We start from the raw sequence: 27,328 nt of genomic DNA, 5'->3' as shown, positions 1-27,328 counted from the left end.
ATTTATAAAGTTTTCTTGCAGGTTAACATTTCTAATAATTATTGTGTAGTCCAACAATCTACCTCCCCAGACATACCAACTCCGGATTTTTGGCGATATCACAAAAAGCTAGCTTCTTCTAAAAATAAAATTTGCGCAAGTGGTTTTATTATGAATACTACATTTGGATTAGTTTAGTTTAGTTTTCTTAGACTTTACACTGGCATAAACATGTAAATAACAAGACGATACATACAATGAACCAAAATAGCTTAACAGGTGGTGGCGAGGAGGAACAGGTGACCAGCACCTCTACAAAGCCGTCCTGCCACAAAGAATATCCATTGAAACCCACCCTACAGTTAAAAACCACCCATCCGCCCACTGTAAAAAAAGGGGAGGGGCATGAAGTCGGGATTGGCAATTACAGACGACAACAAGAGCAATATGGCAATGCGACACCCAAGTGCAAACATCATCCGCTGAAAAGTCAGATACCAACTTGTCCTTGTAAAGGTGGAGCAGGAGAGTTTTAAATGCTGACAAGGACACAATAGATCTGACTGACAGCGGAAGCTGGTTCCACATGGGGACAATCCGCTGAAAATAAAACGACTTATGGGATTAAAACAATGACCGATTAAACAAATACACAAAAAGTGCTCCCTTTAATGTGGATTGCACGTTATCCATATAAAGCTACGAAAAACACACGAATCTACAGATAAATTTCGTTGTTGTTGTTGTTGCTGTTGTTGTTGTTGATGTGGTTGTTGTTGTTGTTGTTGTTTTTGTTGTTGTTGTTGTTGTTGTTGTTGTTGTTGTTGTTGTTGTTGTTGTTGTTGTTGTTGTTGTTGCCACTGCATAGTTGGCCTACTTATAAAAAAAAAACACGCACGCAAAGTCCGAGTTTCAAGGCAAAGGGCGACCTCTTATGCCATATTTTAACCAACCAAGATGGCAAGGGCGACCTCATACGTCACCCAACTAACCAACCACGATGGCCGCGCCCTATGAACAGCAGCTTGTGTCCCGTCCGAAAGTTTGTGTTGGTGTTCTTGTCAAAAGCTCAAAGCATCCAGACTGTGCTATAATTGGCAAAAGAAAAAATATCAACGGCGATGGTAGTTTTTCTTTTCCTGGTGGTCATTTAGCATTTGCGTAAGTTGTCATTACATTAAGAATAACTTAGTGTTATTTATTAAAAATGATTAATTTAAATTAGCCCCATCGCTATCGAAAAGGTTTCCGTGTTTCAGTAGGATAACACTGTAACAGAAAAATGTCCCGTATTTTTTTCTTCTAATCATCTATCCCATTTGTTTAACACCATAACCCAGAATGCTCAGCAAAATATTCAGTCACATGATTTGATCATCATGAATTGTGAATTTTAATAGTGTTTAATGAAATGTTTTCGGTGGGCAAATATGTTTATATTGCCTCAACATTATGACATATGTTTGTACCTTGTAGAAATGCCTAAAATACTAAACCTTTTGCATTTAAGTGCAAATATCCAGTGGAGCCTTACGTGTTTCTAAGCTTTGGTCAAGGGAGAGGAGACTCTTTGCTTGGCAAATAAAACCACACAATTTTTATCTTGGGACTGTTTACATCGCGCACAGAGAGAGGTAATAGATTTGCCACGATTTTAGGGACACCTCGATAACATGACCTCCTACGATATAAGGATTCTGATATTTCCTCTTTAATGTAGACCTAATATTTATTACGCTTTATCGGAATTTATTACAGTATTCAGTAAATCAACAACAAAAAAATTGGGGGGGGGGGTCATTTTCACTTAAAATATTTTAATATTTTCCCTATATTGGCACACCATAGAATCCCAAATAGTAACCACCTCACGTGATCCATCTAGTGATTAATGCAGAATGAAACTCAGTCTAGCAGATAGTATTTTGTTTTGAACTTTTGAGGTTGGTTGATGTTTCTTTGACTCATTTGAATATTGGCATAATAATGCACTTATAGTGATTAGTACAAATAATCAATCATTTTATAAATGTTTGAGCATAACCAACGACAGGAATTTTTTTCAGCATGGTTAAGCCTGATGAAAATACAGACTGTGAGTAAACTGCATAGTTTCTGTCACCGGTGCAGCTTGCACAGTCTCGCGGTAAATGGTAATCAAAGTTGGGGACCTAAAACATATGAGGGTCGATGACGTATGACGCTACGATATGCATATGGCGCCCACCACCTTTTCTTCATTCGATATGAAAAAAATACTTTCCTAATTTTACCTCAATGGGATATCCGGATCCCTTTTTATTAAAAATGATTGAAAAAAGTGGAGGCGCCATACGGAAAGCTATCCAAAGCTGAACCCGCGGTCACCCACAAACCTTAAAACAATTGGCAACCTGGCGTCTGTGAGTTTTCGCGTGCGCACTTGGTTCTACACGCAACTATTTCTATGGCATCGTATGTCGTTACTTCTAGTTCTAGAAACTCTAAGGCTCCCCGGTGTAGAAGTAGTATGTTTGAATATAATAAAGAAAGAAACCCAACTTTTTTGAGACCTGAATTCTGAAACAATTTTCGGACGGTTTCGCCCACCGAAACGAAAACACAATTGAATACAAACCACCCTACACACAGTATACTGAGGTGTATGTAGCCCTGGCGGCCTTACACTTTCGTTTTGTGTACATAGAAAGAGTCCTATACAATGTATAGGGCTAGGATGTATGGTTCCATGGGGTATGGTTCCAATGTTGTGTGTGTGTTATGGGAGATTTTTGCAGGTACCTGCCTTTAATTATTTATTGCAGTTGAAAACATGCATCATCAACCCATTTCTAAAAACAATAAAACGTATACTTTTTTTGCTAGACAGAAATAAATAACTTACGCAGGCTTCAAACATATATTACCATACTTGTACATACATGTACATGTATACTGTATGATATTACATTAACATGTGCCACAAACATACTATATTCAAATTGCTACCACACCATGAAGGAGTTGAGTGCCAAAGCTGAGAATTGGTGTATAAGTAGATATAATATACATGCATAACTAGGGAATAGGATTCATTTGACCCCTCATGTGGGCACAGGGTGACCCCAATTATCACAAAAAAATTCCGGTCGATTAAAGTGCCTACTTTGGGTGACCACTGACCATAACTAGAAAATTTGAGGAAATACATTTAAATTGAGTGCAGATTCATGAAATTTGGCCAAAAGTAAGATGGAACACCAGGTTTGAGCTCTCTACCTGGTACAAAATCTAAAATATGAGTTTTCAAAGTCGAAAATTATCACCAAAATCACATTTCGCATCTCGTGCGCGCACAAAATGGCCGCCTTGATCAAATTTCAATGGATCTTATCTCGAAAACGACATACAGTATGACTTAGCTTTTTTGTATGTGTTCATTTGAGCCAAATCCAATCAGTCTGATGAAGTTTCATCAGAATCTGAGGGGGTCACCTGGGGACCACTGGTTGATTTGACATGGAATGACCCATTTGCATTTTGTACTGGATTGCACATACCTTTGCAGTAAAATATGCACGCATAAATAAAAAGTAAAGAAAAGCCAGCTCGCGATTTTCTTCAGTAAGTAATTGATAAGCTAAATCATTCAATCGTATACATCAATATGGATTGAAAGAACATAGCCAGAGAGTGTCAAGAGAAAAATATAAAAATATTGTGAATTTATTTAGGCAAAATTTGTTCACCATTTTCAATAGTTGCATCCATATAGGGAGGAGGGTTCCTTATCGCAACTACAGTTTCAAATGCATTTTAAACTTTAGATTTGTTTCTTGACTGAATTTGCCCCCCCCCCCCAAAAAAAAAACACAAAAAAAAAAACATTTTATGACTTATTCTTAGAAAATAGTAAACAAAATCAGCAAACCAATAAACTGACCAAAAAACCTGTGGCCAATCCGGGGCTCTTCAATCGTTGCTTAAAATTTTGACATTTGCATTAATATAAAATATTTTGGTTCCCTCCTCTTACACAGAGAGAATTGGGAGGAGTGTGCCATCCGAGAGACTGAAGAAGAAACTGGCCTGAGGATAAAGAAGGTCAAGTTTTGTACAGTGATCAATTCATTCAGCGTTGAAGACAACTACCATTATGTTGCCATAGTTATGGAAGCAGAGATTGATATGACGTATCAAGAAGAACCAGTGAATATGGAGCCCCATAAATGTGAAGGTTAATGTTTTAAACGTAGAACGGTTTCCCTCAGATTGGCCTGATGTATTTTCACAAATCTACCACTACCACTTCATATACAACCACTGCAACTAGGCTTCCGAACTGGGCTGCTAAACTTGTCTTTCGTGTCTCGTAGCATTACCGCGCCTAGTTGCGATAACGTAACCCTCATCCGAATGGCGAAGCCATAGACACGTTACCCTTCTCCTGCTTGAGTTTGTGTTCTTAGAATTTGTGTAATGATTTTCAAAAGTGGTAAAAAAGGAGCAAATCCATTAATTAGCTGTCGAAATTGTACGTGTTGGACCAAATTCCCGTCTGGAGGAGGGTTACAATATTGCACCTGCATGTAGACCATGCCACACCTTATTTAACTGGCTGCCAGTTAAGGAGAGGCTATCTTTAAGATCCTGGTTTGTATATTAAAATTTCTCAACGACATTATGTCTAAAATGGTATTAAATATCTTGCCTGTGTCCCCATCTGTCTGGGCTCTTCACAACTAGTAAAAAGTTGGGAAGGTTGTGCATTCTGTTCTACCAGCCATGTTCCTAGTGAATGATGCACATGCCTTCATCCTTATGGACTGTTTCAGCTTTCAGCCCCAGGAGTAGTAGGTGGCAATGTACTCCTGGGGACAGATGATTTGGGTCAACAGCCGGAATCAGTTATGTGTAGCCCTCACTTTGGAGTGGCCGTCCAAACTTTTGATGCTAGGCGATCTCCCATTTAAAAAAAAAAAACCCAGAAACATAATATGTTTGTGTTTTGGGGGTTGAACAAAGAATTGACTGGAGTGGGATTCAAACCAATAAATCTGGATTAACAGGCCGGCGCTCTACCAACTGAGCTATCTAGCCCTATATTGGCGGTGTCCCTATTTTGTCAATATCTTTGTTCGGGGGGTGCCAGTCATCAGAAGCGATACAACTGTTAACTGCCGTGTAGCCAGGGATCACACCCCAATTACAATAAAACCTGGGAAGCGGCACCTCTGTTTGGGACTTTTTGTTTCAGATATCAGTATAAACCACAAGGGAACCTGATTGGGTAAATATATTTGTGTTTTATTGTTCTTATTATACATATATATTTTTTTTTCGTAGGATTGGGACAAGTTCCCATCTGCTGAGAAACTTTTTCATCCGCTGAGAATTTTCAGGGAAACTGACTACAACCCTTTCAGTGATATCTTCAAAAGTAGTGACAAAGCACAGGTAAAAACAAAATACATGTTTTGTCCCGATGCAAAACTAACGTTTATCGTTGCAGTACCCGTTGCTATTACATATGGGCTATTCCAGCGTCACTCACTCGTCCACAGGAGGACGACCAAAGATTCTCCAAGAATCATGCGAATCCATCTAGTGTATCTGCCCATGCATCGAAAGGAAGCTTTTATTTTATTTGTTTGCTTTTACTGAAAGTTTCCCTGTGTTCTTGTGATCATCAAACTTTCCTGCTGCTTTTTTTTTTTAATTTAAAGCTTCTGCCTCATTTTGCCAGTCAACGCCATTTCTGAATGAATGGGATAAACGTTATAAGATTATATTAAATACAAGAATTTATATAGGCCTAATACAATAAATGCAGAAAAAAAAGTTAAATTGTGTAAATCATCCCATAAATACCAAATTATCAAATTATAGTTGTAATAAATCAGAGAAACTGTTTTACTTTCTATAGTTTTTAACGCCTAAAATAGTATGCGAGGGCAATCTGAACAACGAGAATATTTGCACGTATCCATTTTCTAAGGCCTATCGTTTTAAATTTGTACAACCCTCAGCACCACAAATAATATCTTTTAATTACAACAAATAATTTATTTTTATTTACTTGGGTAGTAAGCTACTACATACTACACATATTAATGATCAAATTAAATTACCTTTTGTTTCAATACAACCAGACTGGATAGCAGAGAATTGTAGAAAGCGTAAGGATCAGTAAACTGCAGAAGCGCATGATGCGGCTTTGCGATGACGTTCCTATGGAGATGCAATGCATCCTGGGTACCACAAATTATGCCTGCCCTCTGTAGGCCTAAAACAATAGGCTTAAGTAATGCCGGTACATGTAGTATACTTTTATACACATTACTTTCCTCAAAACTATCTTTGTACACATTCTTATAATAGCAATCGGTACCGTCAGTCGCTTTGAATTTCGTCACTCGCATTTCACGCCACTCGCCTTTCAAATTTCAAGGGCCTCCTATTATAATGTGGTTGGTATTTTGGTTTAATACTTGGTGCTTTTATACTTGGTATTAGTGGGAGAAGCAAATTTTCAATTGCCAACAATACAATCACAACCAGTTGTGAAAAAAATAAATTAAAAAGGGAGCTTTCTTTCACTCGCATTTCATACCTCTCTGCATCCAACAACTGTGCACCTACAAATCTTAAAGAAAAGTCATGGGCAGATTATTATTTTTGTTCTTAAGTAATGCACATGTACATGTAGTATACTTTTATACACATTACTTCCCTTAAAACTATCTTTGTACACATTCTTATAATAGAAAATAGTACCGTCAGTCGCATTACAAGTCGTCACTCGCATTTCACGTCACTCGCGTTTCAATTTCAAGGGCCTCCTATGATAATGTGGTTGGTATTTTGGTTTAATACTTGGTGCTTTTATACTTGGTATTGGTGGGAGAAGCAAATTTTCAATTGCCAACAAAACAATCACCACCAGTTGTAAAAATAAATAAAAAAGGGAGCTTTTCGTCAATCGCATGTCATACCTCTCTGCACCCAACAATTGTGCACCTACATATCTTAAAGAAAAGTCATGGGAAATTTTTTGTTTTGTTTTGTTTAAAGCCATTATACACTTTCGGTAAACAGTATTTTGCAAGTCCCACACTTCGTGTATCACAACTTACGTATAAAATAACAAACCTGTGAAAATTTAGGCTCAATCGGTCATCAGAGTCGGGAGAAAATAACGGGAAAACCCACTCTTGTTTCCGCACGTTTCGCCGTATCATGACATGTGTTAAAAATCAATCCGTGATTCTCGCTATCGAGAATTGATATTGTTTTAATGTTTTCTCAAAAAGTAAAGCATTTAATGGAACACATCTGTGACCTTTTTGTTTCTGTACCGAAAGTGTAAATGGGCTTTAAAGGTACAAGGTCATACTACTAAATTTCATGAAAATTTTGTAAAACCGCTTTTTTATGGGAAAAATGCAAACAAATGAAAAAAGTGTCAATTTAATATTTTATTTTGTAAGCCAAGCATAGCAAGAAAGAAACGTGACATATGTCATAGAAAACAAAAACCATTTGACTAAAAAAGTTATTTTCCTGGTCCTTACAAACGATAGCAATAACTTAAAAATATAAAGGAAGTTCAGGGGTGAATTTGATTTTTGGGTCTATTTCTTTGTTTGCTTGGAATTGCCCATTTTTATGATTCAAACTACCTCAAGCAACAGGGCTACCTCAGTGGTCAACTGGTAAGCCTGTGGATTTTTGTTCACAGATTTCCAGAAAGACTAAGTTTACAGTGTTTTATGCACAGCGATGTAAGGGTTAAAGCAAAATGTATTCTTTATTCCCATTATACTAACTATCTCAAGCAACAGGGCTACCTCAGTGGTCAACTGGTAAGCCTGTGGATTTTTGTTCACAGATTTCCAGAAAGACTAAGTTTACAGTGCTTTATGCACAGCGATGTAAGGGTTAAAGCAAAATGTATTCTTTATTCCCATTATACTAACTATCTCAAGCAACAGGGCTACCTCAGTGGTCAACTGGTAAGCCTGTGGATTTTTGTTCACAGATTTCTAGAAAGACTAAGTTTACAGTGCTTTATGCACAGCGGTGTAAGGGTAAAAGCAAAATGTATTCTTTATTCCCATATGTCTACATTTGGTTATTATTATTTATACAACACCCAAGCAGATCCTTGCCATTTGATTGGAGGATTGTCCTAGCAAATAATAGCAAATAAAAGTACTATTGCACGCTGAGTCGCTCATCGTGCATTTTTCGCTCCATCCGAAAAGTACTAATGCACGCTGAGCTACGTGCGCGTGTCTTTGGTAACGCAGCAGTGTTAATACATGCAAGGGACATACATTTGGCGTCTACGTGTCTCAAAATAGCTGGACAGAATGCACATTGTCAATTCAACTTGTGTAATTTGTCTCAGTCTCCATGAAGTTTTGCGCCATCTTGAGCAATCTATGTCTTATGCTAGAATTATTTTTCTTGATTATAGTTCTGCTTTTAACACAATTGTACCATCTAAATTGCATTTCGACTTTATCAATGACCTCGAGCTCCCTGTTTCAATTTTTAATTGGATTCTAGACTTTTTATTGGAACGTCGTCAGGTTGTAATAATTGGTAGTTGCACTTCACATTATCTTGTATTAAATACTGGTACTCAGCAAGGTTGTGTCCTGTCACCACTTTTATATTCATTGTATATTCATGATTGTAAAGCAACCAACGCCAATTCGCTTGTTGTTAAGTTTGCAGATGATCTAGGTTTTCTCGGTAAAATTTGGCAAATGAGCAGTCAGTTTTATTTTCATGTGTTCAAATCTAAGCTGTTTTACCTCTCCAGATGTTACTGCGTTTCAAATTCAGAACTCGGTCATTCAATTTCGTTTTGAGTTAGATTCCTTAAAGTCACCTGGAAGTGGCATTTTTTTTTTTAATAAAGCTTTTGTCACCAAAATATGTGTTTTTATGAGAGGAATGTGAATAGAAAGTTAACTAAGGTTTAAAATTATAGCTTTGATTGTATTTACAAATTTACGAATAGGCCCCGACCCGAGAGGGCGCTGTTCGTGACGTAATTCAAGGCGCGATATTTGAAGAGGAAATTTGTAGTCAGACCCCCGTACATTACGTCTGGGAACATGGCGCATCAAAACAAATTTAGACACGATTTTACACACATACGTACATTGAAACTTGAGCATGTTGAACGCCTAGTGGTTTTTACAAAAGCTATTTCTGCTATTTTTATTTAACTATGCGACTTTTTAGTGACCAAATGGGTTGTAAATGTGGGTCTGCCTACGTATTATTATAGAAATACGGCCACGGAGCAGACTGCACGTACGCACTATGCCGGTGTGGCGGTTTCAGTCTTCCGCCGTGTTCAGTTTTCCGGGTGACGTAGTCGGTCATATCTGCACGTTGTTCGAACGGTTTTAGCTTTCCGGCGTGTTCAGTTTTCCGGGTGACCTCTCAGATACCGCCGCGAGTACCCTGGCGAGCAATGTAGTTCTCTCAGCAGTGACCCCACATTGTTTATATTACGATTCTTTTCTGTGTAGTCACTACATCTCTTGTCCTATCTTTACATGTATTCATGGGAACAACTTCAGGCAGGTCACACTCTGCTTGCATAAATAAAAAACAACTCATACGATCCACGCGTTTGCCGCTAATTGCACTCAACTTGTGGACGCCGCCATGACAGCTACCGGAGGGTAACGGATAACTCAATACGGCACTAAAAATAGACTATTTTCGCTTGCTGTGCGCAGGCATCGCATGACGTAATGCTACCGTATTTGGTCATTCGGAAAACTGAACACAGCGGAAAGTTGAAACCGCCACACCGGGCTGCTGTATAATGTGCGGACGGTCACACAGGACCTGCACGCACAGTGAATCGCATGCGGTACCAACACAAAATCGTGACAAACAATTACTCACAAAAATTGTTTATTGTTAATAAACATATACTCTTATGTTTAAAAGAAGAAAAACAATCATATTTCCAGGTGCCTTCAAGTACTCTGTTCAATTTAGTGTATCGTCAATCTTTTTCGTGATCATAGATACCTAGATCGGCCGCGCGTATACGCGGGTTCTGGAAGGTTCTCCAACGTTCATCTTCTACCAGCACATGACTTTTGGTGCGTCCATAGTGGTTTAAGGCCATATAGTTATATATAAGAACAATACTTGGTCTTTTATATAACTCTATGTTTAAGGCATATCTCCAATGTTCCATGACAATGTTGTAGAACAAGTAGGTAGTTTTAAACTACTCGGGACGTACATTTCCAATGACCTTACTTGGAACATTAATTGCCATGAAATTTTGAAAAAGGCCTGTCAACGTTTATTTTTTTTACGTAAACTAAACTCATTTGGTGTCCGTAAGTGTATTTTAGTAATTTTTTACCGGGCTATAATTGAAAGCATCCTTTGTTTGGTTTGGTGGTGTTTCTGCCAGTGATCTCCGAAAGCTGAATTCTGTTGTACGATCAGCTTGTGGTGTCTCTTTTGAACAAGTTGACTCACCATTCAAAACCATTCACTGATGTGGTTATGAATGGTCTGATAGTTTTGCAACAGTGTTGATGCCCCAAATGGTTTTGAATGGTAGTACAGCTAGTACAGAGTCATATTACTTTGGTTTTGAACTCCATTGTGGTATGACTTTCAGTGACTGGTTTTAAATGGCACAGCTGCTGTATGATGGTGGTGGGGGTCGCCTGGGGGTGCTTAGGGTGATGGATAGTCCACTTTCCCCTCCTTGCTAATAAGCTTATCTAATAGAATTACTGTTTGTTTCCAAATATTTTGTTTCAAGACAGGGATTGTTGTGTAGCTTGAGGGTGACAAGAACAAAAACCCACATAGGTAGGCTCAATGGAAAACAATAAAGTAGGCTACACAACTGAAATTGATTTGAGCATGTTCCATTTTTTAAAGGGGTTCAAAAGTTTGATATTATTCATTGAAAAAATCATGAGGAGCAAAGAAGGACGGAGCAGGGGGGATGAACAGAGGAGAGAAGATAGAGAGCGAGAAGAAAGACTGAAGAAGAAGAAACAGAAGAGAATGGAGAAGAAGAGAATGGAGAAGAACCAAAAGGAGGCCGAGGGAGAAAGTGAACCGGAGGGAGGTGGAGGGACTTAAACTGCAGGGCCATCTTGGGTCCTGGTGGAAGAAGAGAGTGACATCCCTGAGGCATCATCTGCTCAGCTCTCATTTGAAGACGACAGCGAAGAGGATGCCCTGTATTATTTAGCAGATGAAACAGGGTCATCCTCCTCAGAACCAGTGTTCTCTGCTGCTTCATCTTCAGATGAGAGTAGGGTAGAGGTGCCTCAGCCGGTCAGGAGAGGAAGGCGCGTCATGGTTCAAGACCCCGGATCAGACGCCGATCTATTTCCCTTCGACCCTACAACTGGTTCAGGCCATACAACTGATCGCCATGGATGGAATAGGGACTTAACAAAAATAAAAACCCGCAAGTTTAAATCACAAGGACCACTAGGACCCACATTTGACCGTCCCATTAATGATGACCCTGTACAGTATTTTCTTTCATTACTTTTCCAGTAAATTTATTTTGTCAAGTTCAAACCGTCTGCAATAAAAACCCCAAACTCGACCCCAAAACCACAGTACCAGAAATCAAAGCTTGGTTTGGTGTAAGGATGTTGAAGGGGAAAAAAAACAAGAAAAAACAACACAAACGTGATGTTTTGGTGAACAATGGAATGGCGGATCTGCTCGCCTCGCATATTAGAGAACGCCAAAGAAAGGGTAATGTTTGGTTTTAATAGGAAACCAATCTATGATATTTTCTTTTAAATGTAGACTTAATATTTATTACGCTTATCGGAATTTATAACAGTTATGCAATAAATAAATAAAAACAATTGATGTCATTTCACTTAAAATATTTTAATATTTTCCCCATATTGGCACACCATAGAATCCCAAATAGTAACCACCTCACGTGATCCATCTAGTGATTAATGCAGAATGAAACTCAATCTAGCAGAAAGTAATTTTGTTTTGAACTTTCGAGGTTGGATGATGTTTCTTTGACTCACTTGAATGTTGGCATAATAATGCACTAGTGATTAGTACCAAAAATCAATCATTTTATAAATGGTTTGAGCATAACCAACGACAGGAAACTTTTTTCTCAGCATGATTAAGCCTGATGTAAATACAGACCGTGAGTAAACTGCATAGCTTCTGTCACCGGTGCAGCTTGCACAATTTCGCGGTAAACGGGAATCAAAGTTGGGGACCGAAAACATATGAGGGACGATGACGCTACGATACTGATCAATGATGAGACCTATTGTATTGTAATTCTTTAGTAGGTTCCCGTATGCATTTTGTTTTACTAGTAGGAACAAAGCCGCTATTGTTAATGGTAGTTTGCACGATATATATATATATATATATATTTTTTTTTTTTTGTGCTGAAGCATGGTCTAGTGATATGATAAGACCATCGTCAATGTTACATGAATGAAATTATACCCTGAGCGTGCCAAGAATACACTAGCGGCCTTGTTCGCAGGTTGCATGCGCTGCTTAATCCAGATGGAAGGGCAGTCAACATGTAACATCTCACTTGGTTGTCGCAATGATGCCAGCCGAAACCCAGGTATTTTTAATGTGGCGGGAATATTTCCACATGGTGATACCCAGATTCAAGGTCAAAGAAATGAGAAATAAACCTGGTTATTGCTAAGTGACGGGGCAATAATATGGGCAAGATCTACGTACTTGAACTTTGATTTCCAAATAAAAATGGTTCGGGTGCCGCAAGTCTAAGACCAAGGGCAGCTTTTTCCCTTCTGCAACGGTTGGAGGGTTACAACAATAAGGCGGGGCGTATAATTCTACAATGCATCTTTTGTGATCAGTTCAGATATGGAAGTCTCAAGAATAACTAGGCGTGGTTCAGGCTAGACTTATTGTTTTTCGATAGATAGGTGGTGGATCTAAATAAAACGGAATTTTATAACCGGTTTCTATAACGTCTATTCCTTTGAGCATAGAGGAAGCTTTGAGAACACTTCTCAAGAATGAAATACAAGGTTTAAGTTTACCTTTAACGCCGGTGGGTGGGTGGTCGGGTAGGTCCCAGTTCATAATTCCTAATGACCGGATGTGTCCGGTGGCTGGAATTTGTCTTCGTGGCTGTCGTGGTACACGTAAGGACGGGCGCCGCAATGGAAACAGGTGCGACTGTCCGGTCGGTATGGGCTGCTGAACTGGCTGCTGAACTGACTGCTCGCGAAGGGACGAAAGGAATAAGGAATACGAGGGCTCTATGGCTGAAGGCAGGACTAGGCTTCGCCTCGGATTTATTGAGCTCGGCTTTTTTGGATGTTGCAGACTTTTCTGCCTTTTTAAGTCTCCATTCGTCTTCGGAGTCGTCCGCCAACTCATCCGTGATGTACTCCTTAACGGTTGCCCAGCCTTGTGTGGATCTATCTGCATCCTTGATGAGTTTCTGGCGTTGTTTGTTCTGTTCTAGAACTGCGTTAAGTTGGGCCAATTCGGAGTCGATGTCTCCGACTTTCAGTGATGCAATGGCCGATTCGGTCAGAGCGTTGAGCTTTTCGCTATGTCGAAACTGGTCCTTATTGCCAATGCTCTTGAAGTCGTACTATATTTCGGCTGATGTACGTTGCTTCTTGATCGCTGATTCGACCCTGGTATCTATACACTGCTTGACAAGGTTCCGATTGCCAAAAGGATGTCTTCGTTCGATGCCTCAGGATTCATTTTCAGATTTTTGATAGGTATCGTCAGTTTGTTGCTGTCCTTACTCTATGGTTGTAGCGAGGTAAGTGGCGCAACCGAGAGTGAATGTTAGGCTGAGAACGCCCCGGTTTTATAGAAGAATGTAAAGAAAACCTTACGTAATCACGGCACGCTTTTGCCACAAACAATAATAATTCTGTAGCCGCTCTGTTAGCCCCATGCAGGTAACTTGTAGGGACCAACTTTATTTATTTTTCTGTATAATACGGTTTCGCCTTGTAATTGCCACTTAAAACAAAACACACGCAAAGTCCCAGTTTCAAGGCAAAGGGCGACCACTTATCATGCCGCATAGATTCTTTATGTCTGTGATTTTAACCAACCAAGATGGCAAGGGCGACCTCATACGTCATATTTTAACCAACCAACCAAGATGGCCGCACCCTTTGAACAAAATCATGTGTCCCGTCCAAAAGTTGGTGTTGGTGTTCTTCCTTCCTTCCTTCCTGTGAAGTGCAGCCTCGCATATGTGAGGATAAATGCACTGCGTGTTTGCGCATGCGTCCAAGAAAAATAAGCAGGACATGCTGTCGAGTGCGGAAATTTTTAGTGTAAACAAGTGCAAGTAAAAACTGTTGGATATGGAGAGCTACTTAGATGGATGAGCCTTAAGTGCAAGCTTAAAGGCTTCAAGCGATTTGTACTCCGCTGGATCTACTGCTAGGCTATTCCAGTCCCGGATGGTACGTGGGAAGAAGGAGTTAGTAAACACAGTTGATTTGGTGTGAGGGATGACAAAGCGGGATTTGTGACCTCTTGTTGATGTAGATAGATGGACGAGGTACTGGTTCCACTCAATGTCAACGAGACCATAACGGATTTTGTACATCATAGCCAGGCGACTGCTAGTGCGTCGGTCCTGTAGGGATTGCCAGTTTAGCTCTTGTAGGATAGCAGAGACACTTCTTGTCCTGTCGTAGATCCCTGTGACAAAGCGGGCTGCATTGCGTTGGACTTGTTCCACTTTCTTGGAGTTGCGCTGTGTGTGGGTGTCCCATACAACACTAGCGTACTCGACTGTTGGTCTTACGAATGTGTTGTATGCAGACTCCTTGATCTTATGACTGCAGTGCCTGAGATTACGGGACAGGAAAGCTCGAGTGGAGTTGGCTTTTTTAGTGATAGTGTCGACATGGGTATTGAAGCTGAGATGGGAGTCGATGTGTACTCCAAGATATTTGGCTGAATGTTGAACTTCTAATGTGTGGCCATGAACGGTGTAGGATGCATGGATGGGCCTGCGCTTGTTGGTGATTTGGAGCACATTGCATTTCTTAGCGTTGAACCTCATCAGCCACTTTGACTCCCAGTCTTGTAGGGCATCAAGATCTTTTTGGAGGCTGGTCGTGTCATTGTGGGATGAGATGTGCTTGTATACTACACTGTCATCAGCAAACAGCCTAGTTGTTGAGTGATGGACGCAATCGGGAAGGTCGTTGATGAAGATAAGGAACAGCAATGGACCTAATACACTACCCTGTGGTACTCCTGATGTTACTTGGGATTCGGCGCTCTTCTGACCATCAACTACAACGACCTGGGACCGTTTGTGGAGGAAATCACGGATCCAGTCCAGGGTGCTGTTGCGAATGCCGTAGTGATCAGCCTTTAATAGGAGGTGACGGTGTGAGACTTTGTCGAAGGCTTTCTCAAAGTCAAGAAGGATCATATCAATTTGTGACTTGTCATCCAATCCTCCCGCTAGATCTTGGACCGTGAGGATGAGCTGGGAGTCACATGACCTACGCTGGCGAAAACCGTGCTGTGAGTCTGACAAGATGTTGTTGTCATCGAGATGGCGGATTATTGCACAGTAAATGATGTGCTCACAGAGCTTGCATAGGATTGAGGTGAGAGAGATGGGCCGATAGTTAGCTGCATCAGACCTGCTACCCTTCTTGAATATAGGGACAACGTGGGCTTTCTTCCACTGCAGTGGCACTCTACCTTGGTTGATGGAAGACTGAAGTAAGAGTGTAATTGCAGGAGAGACTTCTTCCGCTATTTCCTTCAGGAGCTTAGCAGGTATGCCATCGGGGCCAGATGCAGTAAATGGCTTGAGGTTCCTGAGAAGTTTGATGACTCCATTTTGGCTTACAGAGATGGATTCCATAGCAGGATAGTTGGAGGGACCCAAATCAGGAGGCGCTGAGCCATCGTCCTTGGAGAACACGGAGGTGAACTGACGGTTTAAGGCATTGGCTTTGGACTTTGGGTCCACATGCAGGAGTCCGTCTTCTTTAAGTGGGGCCACTCCCATCTGGTCACGTCGTAGGGACTTTATTAGGGCACCAAGCCTCTTGTTCCTACTGCCAGCTGGTGCACTTTGCACAATGTCATAGATGTACTTGTTGTATGCATTGCGACAGGTCTTCTGTGTGTCTCTCTTAAGGCGTCGGAAGCGGGCCCAGTCCTTATCTCTGTTAGTTCGACGAGCTTTCCTGTAGGCCCTTGCTTTGCATCTAGAGGCATGCTTGGTGTCGGAATTAAACCAGGGTTTGCTGAGTCGGTTTGAGCTTTGTTTAGAGGGTACATAAGCATCTATGACATGGAGCAGCTCATGGTGGATGGCCTCAGCAAGATCTTCAACTGGAGTGGTGGTAGAAAACTCAGAGGTGAATTGGGTTGACCATTCCTTTATTCTCTGACGAATAGCATTGAGGTCAGCTCTTTTCCACAAGAGGATTTTCCTTCTCACAGGTTTTTTGCGAAGTGCACGGACATTGACGTCCATGAATACCACATCATGGTCACTCAGCCCGGGTAGGCCAGAACATTTGTTGACAAGTGAGGGGCGGTTAGTAATGATGACATCTAAGATGTTGTTGCCTCGTGTCGGGAAATCAATCATCTGCTCGAGACCAGTTCTATTGAGGGCTTGCAAGAATGACTCATTGATTGTAGTCCTGTACTGATGGGACTTGATGCTGTTAGTAGCCCAGTCGATATCAGGGAGATTGATATCCCCAGCTATCCAAATTGCAGCATCAGGATTGTTCAGGCAGATATCAGAAATGGCACTGGTAAGATCATTCATGTGATCGATGCTGCAGTTAGGTGGGCGGTAAAAAGAAGCTACAATTATTGATTGATTGCCGTTGATGATTTTGGCAGCTATGAACTCAGATTCTGTTTTGATGACCATCTGATGGTTGTTAAGGCTAGAATGGATGCCTAATAAGACGCCACCGTAGCCATCCTTCCTATCGCAACGGTAAAGGTCATACCCCGTTGGAAAGACTTCGCCTTGAGAGATTGATGGTTTGAGCCAGGTCTCGCATCCATAGATCACATCAGGCTTCACAGCTTCAACTAGACTCCAAAACTCTTCACGCTTTGAGAGGATGCTCTGAAAATTAATTTCAAGAAGGCGAAGGTTTTGGAAGGAATGTTGTTTGGCCTTGTTTGGAGATGACATGGCAATGGGGGAGCCAGGTGAGGGTGAGCTGGTAGAGCTACATGTAGATGTTGAGTGGCCATGGCTGTTGGGGGAGCTGACAGTTCCATCCAAGATGGTGGTCTCAAAAAGACTAGTTGAGAAGATTGGCAGACCACATCTGTAACATTCCCATGGTAGATCGCAACGCCCAAGGTCTTGTAGGGCAGTGTCGGATAGACTGACACAGGCTGCGTGAAACCAGACATTACATGATTCACAAAGTATGCTAGCTTTGGCACCCTTGTAGGACGTACATGCTCGGTTGCATTCCCCACATGGATATTTAGGAGGGCGGGGGCCAGGGTTGGACTCCACATCACCTGCTTGAAGGATTGACTTGCAGGTAAATGAAATGACGCTGCCAATATACAACAATGAGATGATAGCAAGAACAATCCATAAGGAAGACCCGGGGAGACAAGGATGATGAAGATGGCATGAACTTCTAGTTGAAGTTGACATAATCGCTTGAGTTGATCACATCTGTTATGGGTAGTACTAGTAGAAATGTGAGAGGGGCCGTTTTTAACCAAGAGTACAATTATCTGTTCGATAATTATCCTTAAGAAATCACATACAGCAATCCTGCAACTCTGACTGTAGTGTGTAGAAGGAATGCTAGGACGCCCTCTGTTGGCAACACTAATTAATCATACAGATCGTCGACTTACATGACTCCATGATCGATAAAAGAGAAATATCCAACACTGGATGAACCAATCCTATTGATAACAACACCAGTTGAACCGGAGGCGTTACTTTACTGGAGTACGAAGAGATTACAGCAGAAGAAGAATTACAACCGGAGATTGGATCGAAAAGAAGAATAAATTTCCGCACTGAAAACACTGACTGAACCATTCGAGTCGGACGCATGCGCATGTTCTTATCAAAAGCTCAAAGCATCCAAACTGTGTTATAATTGGCAAAAGAAAAAATGTCGACGGCGATGGTAATTTTGCTTTTCCTGGTGGTCATTTAGAATTTGCGTAAGTTTTCATAGTATAGTTGCGCTAACGGAACCCTCCTCCCCGACGGCCGCCAGAAGTCGTAGGAGGGTTACGTTTCGTTATCGCAACTAAACTTTCTAAAGTTGTCATTACTTAATTTTTAGCCCCATCATCATGGCATCAGGGGGATCAGAGTCGGACCAGACACTGCCATCAATTGAACAAATAAATAAAACGCTGGATTCCCCTCCTAGACCCGACCCAGTTACTCCTAGAACTATTTCGGTTTTGTCCGGCTATATAGCCGGACAAAACCGAAATAGTTCTAGGACTTAGGAGTACGACCCAGTCACCAGTGACTGGGACGCTAGATTCCTTTTTAGTTTTTTGGAAATGTCGACAAGACCGATAATGTCAAAATTTCGAAAAATAATAGGAATCTGGTGCCCAAGTTCGGCTCCCTTCCGGCTCCCTCCGCTTCTTGAAAATTTAACAGTAACAACCTGGAGGTAAATATAAATTAATGGGAGTAGGCCCAAGAACACCTGAAAGGAGGGAGTCCAGTGTATTGAGATTGGCACTATGATTAATGGGGCTTCTAAATTTTATTAGTAATAATAAAATAAATCAGAATTTATCTAGGCTAGGCAAGATTTGTTCACCATTTTATATAGTTGCAACCGTTGGAAGGAGGGTTCCTTATCGAAACTGCGTTTTCAAATGCATTTTATTTTAAAGTTTAAGATTAATTTCTTGACTAAATTCCCCCGCCCCCCCACCCCAAAAAAAGAAAAAAATATATATATTATATATATATATAAAAACTACTTAAAGGCAGTGGACACTATTGGTAATTACTCAAAATAATTATTGCTATATATAACATTTCTTGGTGACGAGTAATGAGGCGGGGTTAATAGTATAAAACAGTGTGAGAAACGGCTCCCTCTGAAGTGCCATAGTTTTCGAGAAAGAAGTAATTTTCCACAAATTTGATTTCGAGACCTCAGTTTTAAAACTTGAGGTCTCGAAATCAACCATCTAAACGCACACAACTTCGCGTGTCAAGGGTGTTTTTTTCTTTCATTATTATCTCGCAAGTTCGATGACCGATTGAGCTCAAATTTCCACAGGTTTGTTATTTTATGCCTATGTTGAGATGCACCAACTGTGAAGGCTAGTCTTTGACAATTACCAATAGTGTCCATGTCCACTGCCTCTAAAATTGTATGTCTTATTTTTTTTAGTAACCACACAAAGTCACAACATACAAAATAAAACAAAATCAGAAAACCAACAAACTAGACCCAACATACCTGGGGCCAGCCAGCCTGGGGCCAACATGCAGGGGCTCTTTGCTAATTGTTTAAAATTTGGACATTTGCATTTTTTGTAATAATACAAAATATGATTCCCTCTTCTTACACAGGGAGAATTGGGAGGAATGTGCCATCAGGGAGACTGAAGAAGAAACTGGCCTGAGGATAAAGAAGGTCAAGTTTTGTACAGTGATCAATGCAGTCAGCGTTGAAGACAACTACCATTATGTTGTCATATTTATGGAAGCAGAGATTGATATGACGTATCAAGAAGAACCAGTGAATATGGAGCCACACAAATGTGAAGGTTAGTGTTTTAAGTGTAGAGCGGTTTCCCTCAGATTTGCCTGATGTATTTTCCCAAATCTACTACTAGGCCTACCACTTCATATACAACAGTTGCAACTACTAACTAGGCTTCTAAACTAGGCTGCTAAACTTGTCTTTGTTGTCTCGTAGCATGACCACGCCTAGTTGCGATAACGTAACCCTCATCCCAACGGCGAAGCCATAGGCACATTCTTAGAATTTGTCTCATGATTTTCAAAAGTGGTAAAAAAGTGGAGCAAATCTGTTAACTTATCTGTCAAAGTTGTACGTGTTGGACCAAAGTCCCGTCTGGAGGAGGGTTACGTTATTGCAACTAAATCATGCCACAAATTATTTCAAAGAGCTCCCCTGGCTGCCTGTTAGGGAGAGGCTATCTTCAAGATCCTGGTTTGTATACAATTTCTCAACGACATTATGTCTTAAATGGTATTAAACATCTTGCCTGTGTCCCCATCCGCCTGGTCGCTTAACCCTTCACAACTAGTAAAAAGTTGGGAAGGTAGTGCATTCTGCTCTACCAGCCATGTTCCTAGTGGATGATGCACATGCCTACATCCTTATGGACTGTTTCAGCTTTCAGCCCCAGGAGTAGTAGGTGGCAATGTACTCCTGGGGACAGATGATTTGGGTCAACAGCCGAAATCAGTTATGTGTAGCCCTCACTTTGGAGTGGCCGTCCAAACTTTTGATGCTAGGCGATTTCCCATTTAAAAAAAAAAACCCAGAAACATAATATGTTTGTGTTTTGGGGGTTGAACAAAGAATTGACTGGAGTGGGATTCAAACCAATAAATCTGGATTAACAGGCCGGCGCTCTACCAACTGAGCTATCTAGCCCTATATTGGCGGTGTCCCTATTTTGTCAATACCTTTGTTCGGGGGGTGCCAGTCAGAAGCCATACAACTGTTAACTGCCGTGTAGCCAAGGATCACACCCAAATTACCATAAAACCTGGGAAGCGGCAGCTAGGGGATCACCTTAAGGGGATGCGACTTTTTGTTTCAGATATCAATATAAACCACAAGGGAACCTGATTGGGTAAATATATTTGTAGTTTATTAATCTTATTATATAATTTTTTCTTTTTTCATAGGGTGGGAATGGTGGGACTGGGACAAGTTTCCATCAGCTCAAAAGCTTTTTTGTCCGCTGAGAGTTTTCAGAGAAACTGGCTACAACCCTTTCTGCAAAAGTAGTGACAATGCTGTTTGAATGGCTTTTACTAGCATTGGTCACCAGCATGGGTAAAAACAAAATGATGTTTTTGTCCCGATGCAAAACTAACGTTTATCGTTGCAGTACCCGCTGCCAACACATAGGATTACTACTGGAAAGCCTGTGAATTTTGTTATCATAGATTTCCAGAAAGACTAAGTTTACAGTGCTTTATGCACAGCGATGTAAGGGTTAAAGCAAAATGTATTCTTTATTCTCATTATACTTACTATCTCAAGCAACAGGGCTACCTCAGTGGTCAACTGGTAAGCCTGTGGATTTTTGTTCACAGATTTCCAGAAAGACTAAGTTTACAGTGCTTTATGCACAGCGATGTAAGGGTTAAAGCAAAATGTATTCTTTATTCTCATTATACTTACTATCTCAAGCAACAGGGCTACCTCAGTGGTCAACTGGTAAGCCTGTGGATTTTTGTTCACAGATTTCCAGAAAGACCAAGTTTACAGTGCTTTATGCACAGCGGTGAAGGGTTAAAGCAAAATGTATTCTTTATTCCCATTATACTTACTACCTCAAGCAACAGGGCTACCTCAGTGGTCAACTGGTAAGCCTGTGGATTTTTGTTCACAGATTTCCAGAAAGACTAAGTTTACCTATGTTAACCAAATTTGTATTTATTACCAAATTCACCCGATGTCATCACAAGATTAATCTTGTTTGCATGTTCCTATGTGTTACTGTGTATTGTATTATTTTATAAGGTGTAGGTGTTACGTGCATGATGGTACATGCAGACACTGTTGCCAGGTGTCATTAATGGAAGGGGTTTGTACAGCCTTGAATCAAGGCTATCATAAAAAATGTGTAGAATATTCTATGTGCTGGGATACGAATGTGTGTTATAGATATGTATTTTTCTAAAAGGTACAAACTAAGTTGAAGAGAAAATAAAGTGTCAGGGCTTGCCCTGGCAACTCAAAACTAATGACCAGAGATTTATTTATAAACCATAAAGGCACTGGGCACTATTGGTAATTACTGAAAATAATTGTTAGCATAAAAACTTACTCGGTAACAAGCAAAGGAGAGCTGGTGATATTATATTGTAAACAGCTTCCTCTGAAGTGATGTAGTTTTCGAGAAAAGTAATTTCTTGCTCAAATATTAGAAGACTTCAGGCCTTAAAGGAACACGTTGCCTTGGATCGGTCGAGTTGGTCTTTGAAAAGCGTTTGTAACTGTTTGTTATAAAATGCATATGAGTAGAAAGGTATATTAAAAGTAGAATATAATTATCCACACAAGTATCACTCAAACTGCATAGTTTTCTTTTTACCTTGTCGACTAACACGGTCGGCCAGTTATGGGAGTCAAATTTTTAAATCATCTTTCTAACCAATACAATAATGAGTGTAATCGGGTCAATGTAAGTCTTTTTTACTTCTGTTGTGTTATTTTGATATATATTTTTGTATTAAACCTTATTTTGATATGAAACTGAAACTCAATAAATAATATAGAGGCATGCAAGATGTTTTGTAACATTCAGACGTGTGTTTACTTTGTTTGAATACTCCGTATGTATTGTACAAATCTTAAGTTTATTTTTCAAGGTCTCTTCTTGGTACAGAAGAACCTATTGCCTTTCAGTCTTAGGGCCATGTCACATGAGGCAATTTACGGGCAACCAGTTCCAGGCAATCTCCATGAAGAAAAGGCATTCACACTTGAATGTTCACCTTTTTCTCTTGTGGATCCTGAGACAATGTTTGAAAATTGACCAGTGTGCTACCAAAGTGTTCCTGTAGCATGCACTGCAGTTGGTTGCCTACAAGTTGCCTGCAAAAATTGCCTCGTGTGACAAGGGGCCCCGAGTCTGTTGAAATGTTTTAAAAAGGGTCTGGGTACTTTTCTATGACAAAAAATACACAATGTCCACAGATGCACGTACTGTAAAGCTCACACAGATGGAAGATAATGATGGGGGAAAGCATCCCTTAGTAATTACTTGCTGAGGTGCTGTAGTTTTTGAGAAACGAGTAAAACAAGTCACACAACAAAATTTCGCCCAGTGAGACAATGTTTTTAGTATAACAAACTTATTTTTGAGATATTGTTTTACCCATTTTTCAAAAACTACAGCACCTGTGCGAGTAAAATTCTTAGACAGATTACTGGCATAAGTTCCCTGCCATATTCATTGCTTGTGACTAGTATTTAGCTGCTGTTTACGAAGCATACAACTGAGTGGAGTCGGTAACCTGAATTTGCTTAGCAAGGATTTCTTTGCTTAAGCACAAAGCTCTATGAAAATGGGCCCAGGTTTGTTTGATTAGATGATATATGACAGTCGACGACGAGGACTCATCGCGCTTGTGGATTTATTCCTAAAGGAATGCTACAAAAATATCTTGAAAATGATGATGCACAACACATTTTTACGTGTAAGAATTGTGGCCTATGTTTATGTGAATGTGTTGTCTATGCTTCAGTTTTTAATTAAAGCCTATTATTACGTTCGTAGTGCTGGCCCAAAATCCGGACAAGAATTTTCTGCTTTTTTTTTCATGACCCGCTCACAGGCCTGTCATAAATACATTGGTTTAACATCTAGGATATTAATTCAAATTGTTCTAGCAGATGAGCATGGTTATAAATAACAGAAGTTGCGAATTGAAACAAATTTATGAAAACATTTAGGATTTAAAATGATATAAAATGAAAATGACTGCCAACATTTTCTTCAATAAAGTTTTACATGAATCCTATCATACATACATGCTTGGAAGCATGTTGCGCCACAGCACCTTGTAAACCATTACATGGTGCTATGGTATAGGAGTAGGTCTCACAATTCAAACGTAATCCCACATACCTTGCAGGAAAATACTGTATGTTGAAAGCGCCTTCAGCGTCACTGAGTGACGGATGTGTGCGCTATATAAGAAGCTACTATTATTATCATCAGTAAAACAGGCCGCATGTGTCCAGTTTAAATCACCGATTGATGAAAGCTGCACCACTTTCTGTGATTGCAAATATCTGCCACTCGAAACGATGAGGTATAATCTCTGAAGTTGTTACACACATCTGCCCTTTTCTTGGAAGTATTTATGGTTTAATCAATGTCTCTGCGAGTCTGCAGCACCTACTTCATGTCACGTATCACTTGTCCTCATCACCTCACAAAAGTCAAGAGTCCGGCCGACGATCTTGGAGATTTCCTCTGAGAGTAAATTGTGCATAGGAATGCCATCATGGGAATAAACCCAATCATTATTCACATAGTCATACCGTTTGGGGCCGCTGTAGAAAGATGAGATAAAACTAACATTAGAATTATCAACTCTTTAACAAAGATTGTAATAATGGGAAGAGCAAGGTTTTTCATTTTTCTAACAGTGCGTAGGCAACTTGACTATGGTGTTAACTTAAAAGTACATGTAGCTGTTGTCAAGCACACTGGACTCGGAGAGTTCGTTCCAGCCCTGGGCCGAATTTTATAGAACTCTAAGCACAAAATTGCTTATATGAAATTTCTTCCTTGACAAAAACAAGAATACCAACCAAATTTCCACGTGATTTGCAGAATAAGCAAACAACAACTGAATATCAATAACAAGCAATATGCAGCAAATGGAAATTTGGTTGGTAATCCTGTTTTTATCTAGGAATAAATTTCATGCTAAGCAAATTTTTGTGCTTAGCAGCCCTATGAAATAAGGCCCTGGTCCCTCAACTGTGTGGGTTGGGGGGGGGGATCGAAATTGTGGATATTAAAAAAAGTATCCCGAGCACTGAACAAACCTTGTTGGTGAAGACAGCCATATCTGTTTGTTAGGTGACTGCTTGTTAATGACGTACGTGCCGTGGTCGGCCCCAAAGCTTACTGTTAACACGCCCGACTGTAGAAAAGAGGAAACAGAACATATAAGAAATGTACCAAAAACATTTTTCTACCATGCAGGCGGGTCTGTTATTTCATCTTTGAAAAGGGCAAGGCCATTTTCTTTTTGCAAAGGGGACACCTTTGAAGGGGCACCAAGGCCAAGACTAGGGGCATCATTGGCAATGGCCTCCGTGTAACCTCAGGCCCGAGTATTGACCTACAAGACTGACATGAATAGCTTTCACATCCCATCTGAGGGATGAAGCAACTCTGGTGTTTAAGAAGGTATACATTTGGTAATTATCACTCTTAAAACTAATAGCTATAAAAACTTACTTGGTGCAAAGAACCAAAGCTTTTGATAAAATAAAGCATTTTTAGAATCAATTCACTTTGAATTTATGTTGTTATGGACACATAAATCAGTTTTTATATCCTCCCACAACTTCAATTTGAGAAGTGTTACTGACAGTAATGTTTTTCAGATTGTGTATTCTGATTATGGATTACTCTTTCTGCATGGATCTATATAAATCGCTCCAGATTTTATGTGTTATCTCTAAACGCAACCCCTTTAAACATTTTATTAAAAAAAAAAAAAAAAAAGTTAATTAAACCGTATGATCATCTACACCTTGTAAACCCTTAAGGTGCTACATAATTGGGTCTCAGAATTCATCACTGCAATAACCTCTCCTTAAGGTGCTACATAATTGGGTCTCAGAATTCATCACTGCAATAACCTCTCCTTAAGGTGCTACATAATTGGGTCTCAGAATTCATCACTGCAATAACCTCTCTTTCTGAAAGTTTGTAAATTATACTCAGCACCTTGAGTACCTTGTTTAGAAGATACATGTACGCACGTTACATACAATGCAAGACATCTATAATATTATAATATTTATGTATTTTTTATTGGGTTAAAACAATTGAATGGTTAAAAAACCTAAGGTATACTTATGTATGCCTTTAAAGAAAGACAGCGCTGGGACCAGAACTTACTCTCTTTGTGTCTCCCCCACCCCACTATAAGGGACTTTTTGTTTTCGACGACGGATGGTTCTGCGACGGTTGTTCAGCTAAACGTTGTCGTTTTCAGCACAACGAAGATTCATCCCAAGTACTGTCGTAGAAATTGAGGGACGACCGCCCTCAAAGCCGACGCATGCGCAGATGACGCCAAATGTCATCTTTACCGTCTCAGAACCATCCGTCGTCGAAAACGAAAAGTCCCTAATATTTGAAAGGAAAGACTGTTATTTCATAAATACCCCAGTAGGGATAGGTCAAAATTTATTTTCTCACCGAGTATGTGACATCAAAATCTGTCAGAGAGTCTTCTTCATCTCCAAGCTCCTCCAGGAATTCTAGTAGTTTCTCTAGAGTTTCCTCCGCCAGGTTCTCAAAGGTTAACTGGTCAAGGGATCTGGAAAGAGGAATTAAAAGATTTGGTGTCAATCATTCTTGTACTGGGTGCTTATCATAGGAACCAAGCTTGTATCGGATCGGTTACAGGGAACTGTAAATGTTGTATAGCAAAATATTTTGGCTGAACAGATTTTGTTCACAGTGAATGGTAATAAATGAGTAGCAAATTGTAATTTTGAGTAGGAATTGACACATTTTTCTCTGCTGTACATGGGAAATCACTCACTGGGTTAACAAACTAGCCAAGTCTAGGACCTAAGACATCTTCAGAATGCTGAAGGGAGAAGTTGATTTTCTTATTGTGCCGCCAGTCATCTGTGGGCAAGCATTACATACAAAATACAAAGTGTGGTGTACTTGAGAACAAAGAAGTCCACATAATTAGGGACTTGTAAGCATAGAATGCCTAGTAACGCGGAGTACGCACGAGCAGAAGCCAGAATTCGCCGCTAACACCCGTGAAATACGCTTGCCGTAAGCACAGAATTCCCTTACTGTAAGTGCCGATTCTGTGCTTATGATAAGCAGAGCCATGAAATTGGTCCCAGTTCTCACCCTTCTGTTGAGCTTGAAAACATGCGAGAACTTTTCCAAACTTGTTTGACTTCAACACCTTGATGTTCTTCCATCAACGAGAGCCGAGTGGTGCCATGCTACAATAAAAGTAATTGTTAAAATCAAGTTTATTGTTGACCACTAAACTTACATGTTATGGTCTATACATAGATAACTCACGACTCGGCGTCACACAGTGAAATGTTGACAATATAGTACAGGCAAATTATACACCAAATGTTATTGAATGACATTATGGGAGTTTTATCCGTTTGATCTGTCAACTTCATTGATTGATTGATTGGTAAACAACTTGTTGGCTGTGTAGACATGAAAAAACTTGAATTGGGTCAAAGACAAAACCTAATTCACTTTTATCAATAGGCTAGTGGTCCAGTGTAACATTGGAGCCATGCCAAATACTATTCGGAATATTCCACACATATGAGTTGGGATGGAAAGC

The 27,328-nt window shown here is 40.2% G+C and overlaps 3 protein-coding genes across 3 annotated transcripts; 2 read left to right on the top strand and 1 right to left on the bottom strand.

The window, feature by feature from the left end:
• The first annotated feature begins 979 nt into the window (after nt 1–979).
• Nucleotides 980–5,462, top strand: LOC139941928 (nucleotide triphosphate diphosphatase NUDT15-like). The gene is made up of 3 exons (XM_071938572.1): nt 980–1,140; nt 3,999–4,195; nt 5,305–5,462. The coding sequence occupies exons 1-3, from the start codon at nt 980–982 to the stop codon at nt 5,328–5,330; spliced, it is 384 nt and encodes a 127-aa protein (XP_071794673.1). The 3' UTR covers nt 5,331–5,462.
• An 8,678-nt stretch (nt 5,463–14,140) lies between these two features.
• On the top strand, nt 14,141–22,322 carry LOC139942077 (nucleotide triphosphate diphosphatase NUDT15-like). Its single transcript, XM_071938764.1, has 4 exons — nt 14,141–14,209; nt 18,104–18,204; nt 19,595–19,791; nt 20,909–22,322. The coding sequence occupies exons 1-4, from the start codon at nt 14,150–14,152 to the stop codon at nt 21,025–21,027; spliced, it is 477 nt and encodes a 158-aa protein (XP_071794865.1). The 5' UTR covers nt 14,141–14,149; the 3' UTR covers nt 21,028–22,322.
• Nucleotides 22,323–22,506: 184 nt separating this feature from the next.
• Nucleotides 22,507–26,958, bottom strand: LOC139942078 (frataxin, mitochondrial-like). Its single transcript, XM_071938765.1, has 4 exons — nt 26,866–26,958; nt 26,188–26,308; nt 24,798–24,895; nt 22,507–24,296 (listed from the first exon to the last, which is right to left on the bottom strand). The coding sequence occupies exons 1-4, from the start codon at nt 26,937–26,939 to the stop codon at nt 24,149–24,151; spliced, it is 441 nt and encodes a 146-aa protein (XP_071794866.1). The 5' UTR covers nt 26,940–26,958; the 3' UTR covers nt 22,507–24,148.
• Nucleotides 26,959–27,328: the final 370 nt, after the last annotated feature.

The sequence above is a fragment of the Asterias amurensis genome, chromosome 9 (assembly GCF_032118995.1).
Source record: "Asterias amurensis chromosome 9, ASM3211899v1".
NCBI classification, from domain to species: domain Eukaryota; kingdom Metazoa; phylum Echinodermata; class Asteroidea; order Forcipulatida; family Asteriidae; genus Asterias; species Asterias amurensis.
Note: the sequence above shows the minus strand (reverse complement) of the source record. Positions and strands in the feature narration are given on the sequence as shown.